Source organism: Peromyscus californicus, unplaced genomic scaffold (assembly GCF_007827085.1).
Source record: "Peromyscus californicus insignis strain IS unplaced genomic scaffold, ASM782708v3 Scaffold_19__1_contigs__length_69161282, whole genome shotgun sequence".
Classification (NCBI taxonomy): domain Eukaryota; kingdom Metazoa; phylum Chordata; class Mammalia; order Rodentia; family Cricetidae; genus Peromyscus; species Peromyscus californicus.
In genome coordinates this window covers 6800120-6816589 of record NW_026294491.1, presented here as the reverse complement: position 1 = coordinate 6816589, position 16470 = coordinate 6800120, and the positions used below count along the sequence as shown (strand labels likewise).

At 39.0% G+C, this 16470-nt stretch overlaps 1 protein-coding gene across 2 annotated transcripts in view; it reads right to left on the bottom strand.

The window, feature by feature from the left end:
- Zfand3 (zinc finger AN1-type containing 3) overlaps positions 1 to 16470 on the bottom strand; it is a 247060-nt gene that overhangs the window by 160867 nt on the left and 69723 nt on the right. For both annotated transcript variants that reach the window (XM_052744490.1, XM_052744489.1), the window contains exon 2: positions 14872 to 14912. In XM_052744490.1, the coding sequence (XP_052600450.1) occupies positions 14872 to 14912 (41 nt within the window). The remainder of the gene's footprint in view (positions 1 to 14871; positions 14913 to 16470) is intronic.

The window sequence follows — 16470 nt, the reverse complement described above, 5'->3', positions numbered from 1 at the left end:
TTAAAGTTGTTCTGCTCACTTTACAACATTTGAAGACTTCTCTGACATTTGAAGACTGGCAGAGAAGAAAACCAGAGTTTTACCAAAACAGCTTATCAGAACTAGGTAAAAGCAGTCAAACAACCAAGAGTTATGGGATGAACTATCCAATGGCTCTCATAAATAAGCCCAGGGCAAGAAAATGTGAAATCTATTCCTTTATTACTGGATTTAACTATTGATAAACTACATGAATTAATTAAGGTCCATTTTCAGTTAAATGGGATCTTCCCTGAAGTCACATTTTACTCAAGTCTTGGCCCTTTTCTGTAGCTGGCAAAAAGTACTCTAGCCGGGCGACGTTGGTGCACCCCTTTAATCCCAGCACTTGGGAGACAGAGTTTGAGGCCAGCCTGGTCTACAGAGTGAGTTCCAGGATAGCCAGGGCTACAGAGAAAAACCCTGTCTCAAATTCCAACCCCCCACCCAAAAAAGGAGTGTTGTCACTGGGAAGTTGCCCAACACTACGTGAATACCACGTATCTATGATATATGGCCAGCACAAACTGGACTCGATGTGATGATGGAGAAAAATAGAGAACACAAATCTGGGTAGATCTGAGAAGAGTCCAGGAAGAGGTACATATGGTCAACACCTATTACTAAAAAAATTCTCAAAGAATCAATTTAAAACAATTTATTCCTGTTTATTTTACTTTATAGCAACTGTGAGTGGGGCTGCTTTTCCATTTCTTTTTTTAACATGTTCACTATTAATATAATTTAAAAAGTCACTAATCAATGTTAATTTTTTTCAATGAAACTTTATAGAACTCATGTAAATAACAAACATTCTGGCAAAATCCTTAGGTTTCCCTATATACAAAATCATGCTATCAACAAACAAGAATAATTTTGTTCTTTCCTTTACTATTTAAATATCTTTTAATTCCTTCCTTTGTCCAACTGCTCTATGACTTACAAGACTTTGTTAGCAAGTGGACATCTTGGTCTTGTTCTAGAGCTCAAAGGAAATGTTTCCACTTTCTTGAATGCAGCACAGTTCTGGGTGTGACTCTGTCCTGCTGCTCTACTGTGGGGTAGGGGGCAGTATCTCTATACCTAATTCATTGAGGATTTTTATCATGAAGGGATGCTAGATTTCACAACTGCCTTTTCTGTCCATTTAAGTGACTGAGTGGTTTTTGTAGTTCATTATAGTGATGTGAAGTGAAATTGATGTAAAATCATAACAATCATTTGTTATTCTACGTCATCTTTACACGTCTGAGACAAATCCCTCTTGGTTATGAAGCATACAATTTTTGATGCACCGTCAGATTCAGTTTATTACTATTTTGCATACATGCTCATCAAGGATCTGGTTTAGTTTCAAGAGTAATGCTGATCCCAAAGAATGTGTTTGGGACCAGCATTGTGTTAGTTTTTTGGCAAAGTTGAGAATTAGTTTAAATTTTTTTAAGTTTGGTAGAATCAACAACAAATTCATCTGATTCTGGGTTTTTCTTTGATAATATTTATTACTGATTATGTCTTGTTATTCATTATTGGTGTGTTGAAAATTTCCTGTCTACTTGATACAGTTTTGGGGGATTACATGTCCAGGAATCGATCCCTCTCTTCCAAGCTTCTAAGTTGCTAAAGTACTATTTATAAGAGTTCCCGGAGGCCGGGCGGTGGTGGCACACGCCTTTAATCCCAGCACTCGGGAGGCAGAGCCAGGCGGATCTCTGTGAGTTCGAGGCCAGCCTGGGCTACCAAGTGAGTTCCAGGAGAGGCGCAAAGCTACACAGAGAAACCCTGTCTCGAAAAACCAAAAAAAAAAAAAAAAAAAAAAAAAGAGTTCCTGGGGTTGGGGATTTAGCTCAGTGGAAGGCCCTGGCGGCGGTGGCATACACCTTTAATCCCAGCACTGGGGAGGCAGAGCCAGGCGGATCTCTGTGAGTTCGAGGCCAGCCTGGTCTACAGAGCGAGATCCAGGACAGGCACCAAAAATACACAGAGAAACCCTGTCTCAAAAAGAAAAAAAAAAAAAAATTCCCATGATTCACTGTGTTCTCTGGTATAAGGTGAAGTGTTTCCCTTCCATTGCTTTTATCTGAGTTTCCTTTGTCTCTCTGATGGTCTGGTTAAAGGTTTGTCAATTTTATTTACCTTTTTTTTTTAAGTGTATGGGGATTTATATTGGTTTCTACTACATTTATTTCTGCTCTAGTTTAATTTTTCTCCCATTAGTTATTCCATTTAACACACAGAGGTCATACTAATTTTCCCTCTATCATTCCAAGTCTGGCATACCAGGCTGCTGCTGCAAGTATTCTTCAAACACAAACAACACATTTCAAGTAGATAATAGAAACGCTATGTGGGGACTAGGGGTATATAGTACTGCAGTGTAGATGTAACCAACTGTCTTATTAAGTAAGAAACACAGAACCAATGCAAAGAAGAAAGCCAAGAGGTCAGAGCTAAGAGCTAAAACCTTACCCTTCCTCCTGCGGTGGTCCTACCTCTCTGAAAGAGAGCTACTTCCTGTGTTAAAGTCTTTATATAGACTTTCTGTTCTGCCTTCTCATTGGTTGTAAACCCAACCACATGACTGCCTCGTCACTAGAGCTACTTCCTGTGTTAAAGTCTTTATATAGACTTTCTGTTTCTGCCTTCTCATTGGTTGTAAACCCAACCACATGACCGCCTCGTCACTGTATAGACCTCCAGGTCTTCTATGGTTGGTATTGAGATTAAAGGCGTGTGTATCCAATGCTGGCTGTATCCTTGAACACACAGAGACTTACCTAGCTCTGCCTACTAAGTGCTGGGACTACAAGCATACACCACCACCGCCCGGCTTTCCGATGGCTTCCTAATAGCTCTGACCCCCGGGGAACTTTATTTATTAACATACAAAAAACATTTTAACACAAATAAAATATCACCATAGGTATATAGTACTGCACTGGTACTGCACATACTTATTAACATATGCAAGGTTCTGGATACTAACCTAAAGATCAACAAAGCTGGCCCACAGGTGAATCTAGTAGGGGCATTTTCTTACCTGAGGTTCCTTCTTCAAAAATGACTCTAGCTTGTGTCAAGTTGACATAAAACTAGCCAGCAGAGTTTCACTATGTAACCCTGGTTGGCCTAGGATGGGATTCACTATGGTCAGGAAATCTCCTGGCCTTGGACTCTGCCTCCCAAGTGCTGGAATTAAAGGCCTGCACCAACACACCCAGCATTGTTTTGACTTTTTTTAAACTACAGGTGTTATATGTAAGTGTGTGTGTGTGTGTGTGTGTGTGTGTGTGTGTGTGTGTGTGTGTGTGTGTGTGTTTTCTCAAAACAGAATTTCGTGTAACAGCTCTGGCTATCCTGGAACTCACTTTGTAAACTAGGCAGGAAAGATCTGCCTGCCTCTGCCTCCTGAGTGCTGGGACTAAAGATGTACACCACCACCACCTGGCTAATACAGTTTTAATACTTTAAAAATACATTTCATCAATGTCATCTAATTTGATTCACAGTGAGAGATGTATAATGGTCACCATGTGACAAGAGGCCACTACACTGTCACATCCTTTCATGGCTCCAGAGACTGAGGCAGCGACAGAATGAAGACACGACAGATACAAAGAAAAACTGGGATGGTATGCGCTAGGCTTTCTGATGAAGAATCCATCAAACCCTAGAACCTCAGTGTGTTTATTATATACAGTGAACAAGAGGCAGGGTTATTGCATTCAGCTAAACAGGGTTAGCTAATCTAGGTAGAAGCTGTCTCTGCAGGAAGCAGTCTTCAGGCCATAAATATCAGGGGAGAAAGCTGTGGTGGACATTTTCTGCATACACCGTCACAATTCACACTTGGATGTCCCAAGGTAGGCTTTGCTATCCCTCTGAACCTCGTTGTAGAAGGGAGAGATGGTGTTCAACTTTTCCCATGGGTCTGAGGCTATGGGATCCTGGCATGGCTGTGCGCCTGTCAACAAGACACATGCACTCAAGACTTCACTCACTAAGCTTCTACAATACACTTTCTTTGATTTAATCACATATGGTGCTCAGTCAGCCATCATCTACGCAGACTAACCTGGGAGAAACACTAAAAGATATTTTCTGTTCTAAGTGTTACTTACTTATGGGAGTTGTTTTGTTGTTGTTGTTGTTGTTTTAATTTTTTCTCTACCAAGATGGCTTGTCAGTGACTGTATAACATGTCACTTGTGAATAATAATTTTTTAATTATTTATTTTTATTTGCATTAGTGTTTTGCCTGCATGTATGTTTGCGTGAAGGTGTCAGATCTTGGAATTACAGACAGTTGTTAGCTGCCATGTGGGTGCTGGGAATTGAACCGGGTCCTCTAGAAGAGCAGTCAGTACTCTTAACCACTGAACCATCTCTCCAGCCCAATAATTTTTTTTAATTTATTTTTAAATCATGGAAAATAAAATTATATTCAAAATACAAAACATATTTTTGGTCATTTTCATTGTGGTATGTCTGTCACATGTCTAATATTAGTCTAAAGTCAAGATAGTAATTTATCTTGAAAACTCTTTACCTTCCAAAATGACACCCTGTATCCATTAGTAAACTCCCATTCCTGCCATCATCCCCTGGCAAATATGATTCTACTTTATGTATCTATGAATGGACTAGTCTAGGTTCCTTGGGTTAAATCATATACTTGTCCTTTTGTGATTGCTTATTTCACTTAGCATAATGCCCTCCAGGTTCACATATGGGGTGGCAAGACAGCATGAGGGTGTTCAAAGCAGCATGAAGATGAATTCTTTGATAATGATGTAAGGTATGAAGAGCTGACCAATGAAGTGATCTTACTTGAGAAAAGGAATACTAACTTTTTATGCTCCCCTTACCATAACCATCAACACACAAAAACAAGTAGGAGGACATCTTAAAGGAAAATGCACCTCAGGGAATGGAACACTTGATATTAAGTTAAAGTGTATAACTCTAATAAAACTTCTGTTATATCAGAAGGAATTCTTTTTTTCTCCCCCGAGACTGTGTAACAGTTCTAGATGTCCTGGAACTCGCTTTGTAGGCCAGGCTGCCATGAACTCACAGAGATCCGCCTGTTGTGGGGGCCCACAGAGGCTCCCTATTAAGACCTTACTCAAGGTCAGAGATTCTGAGCTTGCTTTACCCAGCAGAGTTGCATAATGGGATGATTTGTCCACAGGTGTGGTTACCAGGTGTTTTGAAGGGTCTACACTTGGCTGTATGTTGTGCTCTGATCTTGAAAGGGGGAGGTCTTTTACCTCTCCCTTTGGTAGTGTATAAAAAGCCCATTAGAATAAATCTGGAGGCAACTGGATGTTGACCCAGGGTTCTCCCGAAGCTATCCTGTGTCTCTGTCTTTCTTGTTGTCTCTGCCTATATTTCTATCTAATATTTCCTCATTCCTATCTCCTTCCCCACCCCCGCAAGAACCCTTCAAAAGGTGGGAGCTGGACTCCTACAACCTGCATCTGCCTCCCAAGTGCTGGGATTAAAGGCGTACACCACCACCACCACCACCCAGCTGAAAAGGAATTCTTTAAGGGACTGATAATGTAGGACATTCAAATCATCTTTTAATTGATGCATGCAAAAAAATCCCACATGAAATGTAAACAACTCTTACCTGAGAAAACATTAATATTTTAAAAAGTAGCACATGACTTTAATCCCAGCACTTTTAAAGCAGAGGCAAATTAACCTCTGTGAATCTACTACCCTTTGTAAATTTTCTTCTCATCCACAGAAATTTCTAACCTGATAGAATCTAAAGATTTCTATTATCTTTAGATTACTAACATGGTGCATGGTAACATCTGGAGGGTGGGAGGAAGGAGGACAGGGGAATCCGTGGCTGATATGTAAAATTAAATTAATTATAAAATAAAAATATTTATAAACAAAGATTACTAACATAATATACTCACACAAGAAGAAAGGAAACTGATGCTGAAAAAATATATATATATATATATATATATATATATATATATATATATTTAAAGATAGATCTAACAACAACAAAGTGGCAGTTTTTCCAGCATCACCTTAGATCATTTTCAACACCTTTCACTTAGGAAACACCTGGGAAGAACACTGATATTTTACACCTAAAAGCTCTAAAATTCCTTTCTCTCAGGGAGTATTGGACTAGACTTTCTAAAAACAAAGACTTCCTAGGCACTCAAGATGTGCACAAAGTGGACAAGCTGGGTAGACAGGAGCAACAAGCTTTCAGCTGCCAGTGTAACTTGGGACCAGTGTTCTAAGAATTCCTGATTACAATGCATGGAAATTAACAGCTTGCCATATCACATGCCATGAATCAAAAGGCACACCACTGTCACTTCTTATAAAGCTGGCAAATCAGCAACTTCTACAGATGTCAAATACTTTCAAACAAAATCATCTGCCCTGGTCTGTTTAACACCTTATTAACCTATTGCTAAGCTGTTCATCAATATAGAACAGACTTAAGCCTTACTGTACATTCACTAAGAAAACTAGTGGGATAGTTATCAATAGTGGGTGTTAACATTCAGAATGAAGTATGGGGCACTTAGCAATATCCTGCTACCAAGACTCTTCAAAACATTAGGAGATGGGGCCGTAATGATGGCTCAGGGTTAGGAGAACTGTCTGTTCCTGCAGAGGTCCTGAGTTCAATTCCCAGGACCCACATGGTGGCTCATAACCATCTGTAACTGTAATCCCATGGGATCTGATGCCCTCTTCTGATGTGCAAATGTACATGCAGACAAAACACCTATACACATAAAGTACATAAATAAAAGTAGTTTTAAAAAATCAAGAGGACCTACAAGACTTTCATAGGACACAGCTAGAAGTATGTTAGTTTAAGTCCAATTAACTAGCTGCAGCTCATTTTTCTAGAAACTTTAATATAGTATTTTTTTTAATTGAACTGTTTCAGAGATGTATTCTTCTTACTCTCTCCCTACATTGGTTAACAAGCACCAATATGTTGAATAAACTCATTACCAACTATTTACTCATCTAATTTTTCTCTTGACATTATTATTTCAAAGCAACTGACACAATCTGATTTTTTTCAAAATAATTCCTGTACAAAATAGAAAAATATATGCAACAATACCATTTAACTGGGCCAGTGCTAATTTCTAGAGTTTATTTGATATATCAGATAAAAATAATTCTGTTTTTAGAGTACATGCAAATACAATACCAAAATATGATCTTTCTTGAGGGTGAATTGGTAATTAGCCTATGATGATCTATCCAAAAACATCTGGGCCTTTAAATACTTGAAATTTGAAACTAGACTTCCAGTCTTAAGTCATTGATACCTAATATTTGCCACTATCAGCTAACGATAAAATAGTATCCCACAAATTCTAGGACTTCAAATTAATTGTCATAATTTCACGTATCTCTGGAGACAGCATCTCTATTCCATTGAGAACCTTCATATGCTAGGATAGTATCTAAATAGTTACTAGTTTCATATGCCCCCACCCTCCTAAACAGCAGCAAGCAAAACTCAAAAACTACAGCATTCATTGGTTGAATGCTTAGGAATTTAGAGAATTTTGCTAACCCATGTCTCAAATGACCACAAAGAGAAAAGGGCAGATTTATAATGGCAAAGCTTTAAATTGATGAAGTCACATGAGGAAAGTTATAAAACCACTCTATGGAGGTAAGTCCTTAGACTCTTTTCCCCCAAAGTACTGATCTTTCCAACAGATCTTTGAGAGTCAGAGCTAAAGCCATATCTTTTTATTCCCAGATGAGTGTCAGTCCCACTCAGGGGTACAATGTTTTATTTAAAATGTATTCTTTCTCAGCAACCACTTTGTTCTAATTGGCAAGGCAAAGCCAGGTCTCTAAAGCACATAGCTCGTTACATTCAGTTTGGATTACAAAAGCATACGATGAAACAAACTGCATCGAAATGTACAAATTAACAGCTCAGGAGTATGGGACAGGGTAGTGGAATTAGACTGTAATTTGGAACAAACTCCACAGGGAAGCTGGGGAACAAATCACTAGTGTCCTTATAAACCATACAAGATTTCCAAATGAGCAAATACACAGCCAGAGGACAGGCTTTTCCATAACTCAACCAAGCTACTAAATATGGATATGAGGAAACTAGTTTCTTGAACACGATTATGCATATATGTATGAGATTGGGAATGCCAACAAGGCAGTTTAACAATCAAAATCTACAGTTACACTGTCTAAATAGGAAACTCCTCTTTGCCTTCCCACTGACAATGCACCAACAAGCCCACAATTAAATCACATTTCCAAACATTTTTTTTAATCTTTTGAGAAGCTAAACACAGGAGACTAAATTAGAAATAAAACTTTGCTATGCAATACAGAGAGGAAGGTTAATGAGCTAAAAGTTACATGAAAAGGCACAAAAAAGTCAAGAAATGAAAATCTCACCACAAAAATAGAAAATGCTTTAGACAAAAACACTCCCCCATCTCTCTCCTCCAGCCCCCCCTCCTTCCCGAATTAGCTAATCTATGAAGCTTCCAGCACACTTCTCTGGAGATCTAGAGACAAATTATAACTAAACTCAAAGAAAGGAGCATAGGAAAAGCAGGAACTCTATGCTTAATGCACTGGCATGGCTATAACCTATTTAACTCTCTCTAAATCCACTTCATTGGAGCTTTTACAATTCCATCTAATCTATGGCCACCATGCCTAGTCACTGCATACTATGGACATGAGGAGGAGTTCAAATACCTAAAACCAACCTTAAGTCTTCGCTCTAAAATCTTATCTTGGAGTGGTGATCTGCAGTTTCCTTCTCTGTAAAATGCAGATAGGAAACCGTAACATTCTGAGATCACCTGAGGTGATACTGTACAAAGAGGCTTCGGAAGACAAAAGAGCTGCAGCCATCTTCGTCACCAGGACAATTACTTCAGACCTGAAACCCTTCTGAAAGCAGAGATGTAACTGTCCATACTCTTCCTTCATCTTTTTGTTACAGTTATTCTTGTCCACTTCCAAGTACCCTCCTTCTTACACTGTTTGGTGGTATACTGTTTTTCATTTTTCTCCAAACAGAACTCCTATATTTCTATCAAACCCAAAGTCTTAAGGGTCTTTTTCTTTCTTGTATCTAATATTCAATATAAGAGTAACCCAAGAAAGTTTAAACCAACCTTTGATGTGAGTTCAGACTGATCTAACTTTAGGCTCTAGAAGTCAACAAACACTGTGGACTTACGATAAAAAATTTTATAGTAGTAAACATCAAATTTTAGTTATACATTAGTAGCTTAAAGATAATGTCTTTTTAGCCGGGCGGTGGTGGCACACGCCTTTAATCCCAGCACTCGGGAGGCAGAGCCAGGCGGATCTCTGTGAGTTCGAGGCCAGCCTGGGCTACCAAGTAAGTTCCAGGAAAGGCGCAAAGCTACACAGAGAAACCCTGTCTCAAAAAAAAAAAAAAAAAAGATAATGTCTTTTTGTTTCCACTTGAAGTCCCTTCTGCAGGTAAAAGATTAATTTCAAAAGTGTTATAATCGGGGAAAGTATCCAAAAATCCACAACGTTAACCAGACCAAGAAATGCTTTGAGCACCAATAGCTATGTGGAGTCAAAGCCACAGAAGCGAGTGTATACACACACACACACACACACACACACACACACACACACACACACACACAATCTCATGGTGCTCAATACCACCCTGAGTCTATCACCACTTATTCACATTCCAGTCAGGTAAGAGGAACCCCATACACCTAAGCTTGCTCATCCTGATACCTCCCTAGTCCCCCAAGTACAGAGCACACACAGCACAGGAGACGTAGCAGTTATGTCAGGCTGCTCTTCATGTCTATTACTTAAGAAGCTAACCATCTCCAAACCAAGCAGTTCTCAGGTCTGAGAGGTCTCTAGAGCACAAGCCCCCTACACAGCTATTTGTTTTCAAAGTAGTTACATATTCCTAAAGTGGACTGAGTGATGCAATGCTCCCACCTCCATCTCCAAAACGTCCACACACAACCTGTAAACATGAACTCTTTTTTGAAAAAAAGGGGTCCTTATACATGTAATTAAGTTAAAGATTCCTCAATAAAAATAATCCTGAATGAGGAACAGTTCTAATTCCAATGTCACTTGTCCTTAGGAGACAGAAAACAGACTCACAACAGACAAAAAGCCAACAGTAGAATGCCAAGGAACATCAGATTATTGGCAAAACATGGGGTGATCTGTTTCTGCAGTTCTAGGAAGAGCCAAGCCTGCAGATACCTTGAGTTAGGTTTCTCAGCCTCTAGAACTGAGAAAAGAAACCCTGGGACAGGATACAGTTAAAATGACACAGATTATAAAAGCCAGCAATATAATTGAAGCAGAATGAACACTTGCTTCTTGCCATTGAAGGACTCCTGCCTACCACGAGTGAGGTCTAGTCCCCAGCACCATAAGAACAACATCTTAGTAAAGTACTTGCTAGACAAGCATGAGGACTTGAGCACTCGTGTTTATAAAAAAAAAATAATAATAATAAAAATAAAAAGCCAGGCACAGGGGCACAAACTTGTAATCCCAGCACTGTGGAGACAGAGACAGGAGGATCCCTGAATTGGCAAGTTCCAGGTCCCACTAAGAGATCCTCTGTCAAAAACCAAACTAGATGGCTCCTAAGGAATAACTCCCAAGACTGACCACTGGTCTCTGCACATACTACTAGTACACATACACAGAAAAGGAAATGGATGAGACTGATTTTTAAAGAGTAAAATTTCATTATTACTTTAAAATTTAAAGGTGGATCGATGTAAGTTAGAGTCCAGCCTGGTCTACAGAGCAAGTTCCAGGACAGTCAAGGACACATAGAGAAATCCTATCTTGAAAAAACAAAAAACAAACAAACAAGCAATGTTTAGCTGCATTTTAGACTGGTCAGCTAACAATCAGCAATTCATTAATGCTTATTTTTAATAGAACTATTCCATAAATACTAAAAAAAAAAAAAGACCTGCTTTCACTGTGAATAATCATCTCTCCCTGGGTTACTCAGTTTTGTGTCAATCATGAAGGAGTGTATGTCTTCAGTTATTCTTAAATGGGAAATAGGTCTAAATTATCGTTATCATTTAGCTGTGAAACTTTCCTTACAGATGCATGTGTTTGAACACTTGGTCTTTCATTGATAGCTCTGTTTTGTGACACTGTGGAACCTTTAAGATGCTGGGTCTAGCTCAGCCTGTGGGTCACGACCCCTTTAAAGTGGAAAGACCCTCTCACGGGGTGGCTTAAGGCCACTGGAAAACACAGATATTTACAGTATGATTCATAACTAGCAAAATTACAATTATGAAGTTGCAATGAAAGTAATTTTATAGTTGGGGTCCCCACATGAGGAACTGTATTAAAGGGTCATAGCATTAGAACGTTGAGAACCACTGGTTTAGATGAAGGAAGTGGTTGCTAGGGTGGACCTTAAGATACGAGCAAACAACTTCATACTCTGATCGCCACAGCGACTACAGCTAACACGTCATGCTCTCCTCACTGCTACAGACTTTCGCCTCTCACACTGTAAGCAAAAATACGTATTTGTAATTAAAAACAAAACAGCCCCTTCTTTAAGTTGTCTCTGTCAGATACTCTTGTCACATCAGTAAGAAAACTAGTAACAGCTACACATTTTGTTTAAAAGAAAACTGTCTACTATGATTTTTCAGAGAAGTGGTTTTTTTTGTTTTTTGTTTTTTGTTTTTTGGTTTTTTTTGGCCTAGAAATAGTGAGCACGTTAGTGTTGCTTTTTTAAATTTGCTTTTATTATTTTATGTGTATGGGTGTTTGGCATGTGTGTCTGTCTATAAACCACATGCATACATGGTACCCTCAGAAGCCAGACGAAGACATCAAATCCCTGGAACCAGAATTAAGACAGTTCTGAGCCACCAGGTGGTTGCTAGGAATCGAATACAGAACTTCGCCAAGAGCAGGCAGTACTTTTAACTACTGAGCAATCTCTCCAGCCCCATAAACTTGCTTCTTTTTTAAAAAGCAAGCTTTAAAAAGAAACGTCTTGATATCTTTCAAACTAGGTTACCAGGACCTAAGAGCTCTTCTTTCAGGGATTTCCACCTTGTAAAGTGTATAGCTCACCTTGTTTGTTGCTTCTGCTTTTGTTTTGAGTTTCTCTGTAACTCGGACTGTCCTGAACCTTGCTATGTGGATCAGACAGGATAACTCATAGATATCTGCCCCTTTGCCTTCTGAATGCTGGGATTAAAGGCATTCACCACTATGCCTGGCTTTTAATGAGCATTTAAAATTAAAACAGCCAAAGCAATCTTTCATGCTGTCTTGTATACATCTCATGTCAATAATATATTTCCTATGCTTTCCTATCTTCATAACGAAACAATACACAAATGTATTTTTAAAGTTCATTTTAAAGAATACAAGTACTGCATGAGCAGGCAAAAGCAAATAACAGAAATGTCTTTGAAAAACTTGATAATATTCTTTAAAAAAAAAACAAAAAGCAAACAAACAAACAAAAACCAGAGTTTTATGGACTCAAACTCGATAGGCAGTAAAGGATGACTTTAAATTTCTGAATCTCCTGCCTCCACATCCCAGGTGCTAATTTATACCACCATGTCCAGTTTATCTGGTTTACTAGGGATTGAACCCAGGGCTTCATGCATACTAAACAAGCTCTATCAACTGAACTACATCCCAGCCCTCTCCTAAAATTTTAAAGGAAACCTGTATAAAAAGGATGGACACAGAACAGCAGCAACAAATACCTATAACCAAAGAAAGTAAAACTGTAACAAATCTAAAGAAACATGAAGACCACAAACTGACTCTGTCGATTTTTTAAACATTCTATTCACCTGGGGACATGAGACAGTTCTTTATACACATTTGTTGTGAGCTACCTTATTCAAAGGTATCTGGCCTTCTCAAGGGAAGATTACTATAAACTACAATGGAGATCACTCTGAGGATAGAGCTATAATCTACTGCAAACTGTACCTGCTATGTTCATCTGTCCTGCTAAAGTTCTCATCACTGAAGAAATATTTCTTTATATCTGTAATTACAGCTATCAACAGAATACAGCCCTCCACAGAACCTGGCATACTGTGTTTAAAATTGGACAAAGTTCAAATTTACCAATGATGCTTTTCTTTTAAAAACCTGAAGTATTGACAAATTGTTAACTTTGCACAGATGCAAACTGACAGTTTCCCTACCCTTACACACACACACACACCCCCACACACACACATACACAGAAAGACACACACACACACACACACACACACACACACACACACACACGTCCCAATTTCCCATCTATCCCTAGTTCAGGTGCAAATGTCAAGGTTTAAAGCTTGCAGGATGATTGGTTTTTTGCCCAAATAGCATAATGAATCCAAGATGAAAACAACAACAAAAAATTCCTTTGATTAGATTTTTCTGAGCCCTGTTCTTGACTGGGCTTTCCCTCTGCCTATATAACTCTAACAGACACACCCCAATATAAAGACGTAGACATCAACAGCCTTCTAAGTAAAACGTTTGCATCCTCAGAATTACCCTCATGCACAACCACCCATCAAGTTTGCCTCTTCAAACCTAATGACTACCAAAAGAATGCATTGTTCTAGTCAACACTCACAGGCATGTCCTAAACACTCTCAGAGCATTTACTAAAACGGACTTAGAATTATGAATTTTTCTATGTCTCTTTGAGATATATGTATATCTCCTCCAACAACTTGGGAGTGTCTTTCTCAAGAACTTGGAAGTCATGTCTTTGAAATGTAATTACCAAGTGTATTCATCTCACATACCTGTAGGAAGGCAGACCACTGACTTTGCTTACCACCAGCTCATACAGAATTAGCCTGTCAACACACTGTTTCATTTCTGTGTCTCTACAGAACCTCTGCTTTGTCACCCATGCCCACATTCCTGAACTCTCCCTTTAAAGGTCCCCACCACCACTGTGTGTAATCTGTACTTGAGTTCAGTTTATGCTATACCCTGCTGTCTGCTCCAACAGTACATCACTAAAATCTGTCCACAGCACTCTAAGTAGTATCCAGCTTTGCTTACCTTTAGCAAATTAAAAAGAAACTAAACATATTTCATCAGTAAAGAGTGAACTGAGTTACAGAAGATCACTGGCTATAAATTTCTTTTTCAGAAATTAAACTGGAGATTTTAAGTTCAGGAAGGAGTCATATTGCAAGGATTCAATCAGTATATGGGGATGGTAAAGGTCCTTGGCAAGCACCAAGTCCCAATACTATGTTTTACAAATGATGGATCTAAAGTCCAAAAAGATGAAGTGACTTACCCAAGATGATTTCAAGGAGGGATCTGATTAGAAGGGGCTAACTCAGCATGACTCGCTTCCTGACTCCAACATGAAAATATTCTTCCTGTGGTGTTCTCATTGGTAAAGCAACATTTACTATTACTCATTTAAGTCAAGATCAGAGATTAATATACAGGACCCTACTAAACCAGACACATTTTAAAAATTCCTCTGTACCCCAATACACTGAGCATTTGAGTATTTGTTGCAAGTACAAATGAAATTCCATTTCACTCAGAGAGGCGAGTTCAGCAATCTTAACCAATACATGAAGCACCCAGCGAAGAGAATCTGTTTTCACACATAAAGAAAACAAAGCCCCATGCAAAATCTATAGGAGGGCCAAGTAATTTAGATAATCTTAAAATAACTAAAGAGAAAAAAAATAAATTGTTGGGGGAAAAAAATGAAAAAACAAAACAAAACAAAACAAAAACACCCAAACCCTTTTCTGCACTTACCAGCAAAGCATTTGGAACAGAGATTCATAGTCTTGCTGGACCTGGGGCAAAAAAAAAAAGAAAGAAAGAAAGAAAAGAAAGAAAGAAGAGCTAAAAATTCCATTATCACTCTAATCAAAACAAAAAATTAAATGCAGGCAAAGAATTGACTGGCCAGACAACTGCTCTAATAAGCTAATTAACAGCAAGTCCGGCCAGCTGTCTATCCCATCCCCAACAAAACAAAAGCAAACAAAACTAAAGTAAAATTCACGGGTTTTTATTTTTTACCTTTGCATGAGCCAATGCTTTATTTTATTTGCTGCAATTAACAGCTGGGGTAGCAATAAGTTTAGGAGTATTGTAGTAGCCCAGGAGTCAATTTATCTCACAGAATTCACCACAGTCCCTCTGCGAAGAGCAGAAATGCCTGCAATGGAGTTTTAAGCTTTCTCCCATAACCACAGGCATCTGCTTTCCCCATCACTACAACTTTTATCTCCTCTTCTTTCCTCTCATTCAGATCCTGGTCACATTATGACCTTGTTGTTTAAAATTTTTCCTTCAGCTGCTCCCAATCAAATTGTTTTTTCATGTCCTTTCATCTGTTAATAATAGCTATAATTCACTGAATAGTAACTTGGATGGGCATTTAACATACATTATCTTATTAATCACCCCAGTCTCCCTAAGATGGGTATTACCATATTGCTTGTTTCACTTTTTAAAAAATTTCACATTCGTCTGTATAACCAGGAACCACTCACAACTAGCTACAAGTAATGAACATTAAGGAAATGTTCTCCCATTCCCTCCAAGATATTCTTAAACTGAGGGAGTCTTAAAAACCACAGCAAAGCCGGGCGGTGGTGGCGCACGCCTTTAATCCCAGCACTCGGGAGGCAGAGCCAGGCGGATCTCTGTGAGTTCGAGGCCAGCCTGGACTACCAAGTGAGTTCCAGGAAAGGCGCAAAGCTACACAGAGAAACCCTGTCTCGAAAAACCAAAAAAAAAAAAAAAAAACCACAGCAAACTCTCTCATCTCCATCTGACCTATGAACGGCTTTCCCAAGATCCTCATCTAGAGACTGCAGATGATGACCTATCTGACCTCCTCCTTTCACAACACAACACCTGATAGCACACAGCCAGCCAAGGGCTACAAAGATCAGCTTAGATGCCAGGTGCAGCTCCCTGATGCATCCCTGACCCAGCCTGTTCCAAGCATAGCATACTCATTCTTAGAGCTCTTCCAAAGACCTCTGAGAATACTCTACATTGGGCAAGTTGGCCTATTTGCAGCTTCATTCCTAAGCAATTTTCCTCCCAACACTAAGCCTTTGGCCAGAGTTGCCCTGACAAATACAATAAACCAATTTCTTCTGTCCTTTTTACTAAATTTTACAATTTAAGCCTCAGATCTGGATGTGGTGGTGCATACCAATCATCCACCACTTGGGAAAAAGGAGGTTGATGCCAGATAGAGCTACATGATGCAATCAGTGCCAGCCTGGGCTACATAGCAAGGCCTCGTCTCATAATACCAACAATCACAACTTTAAAGGGAGGAGGAGGAGAGGGAGCCTCCCACAGGAAATATTTACTATCTATGTCAAAGAT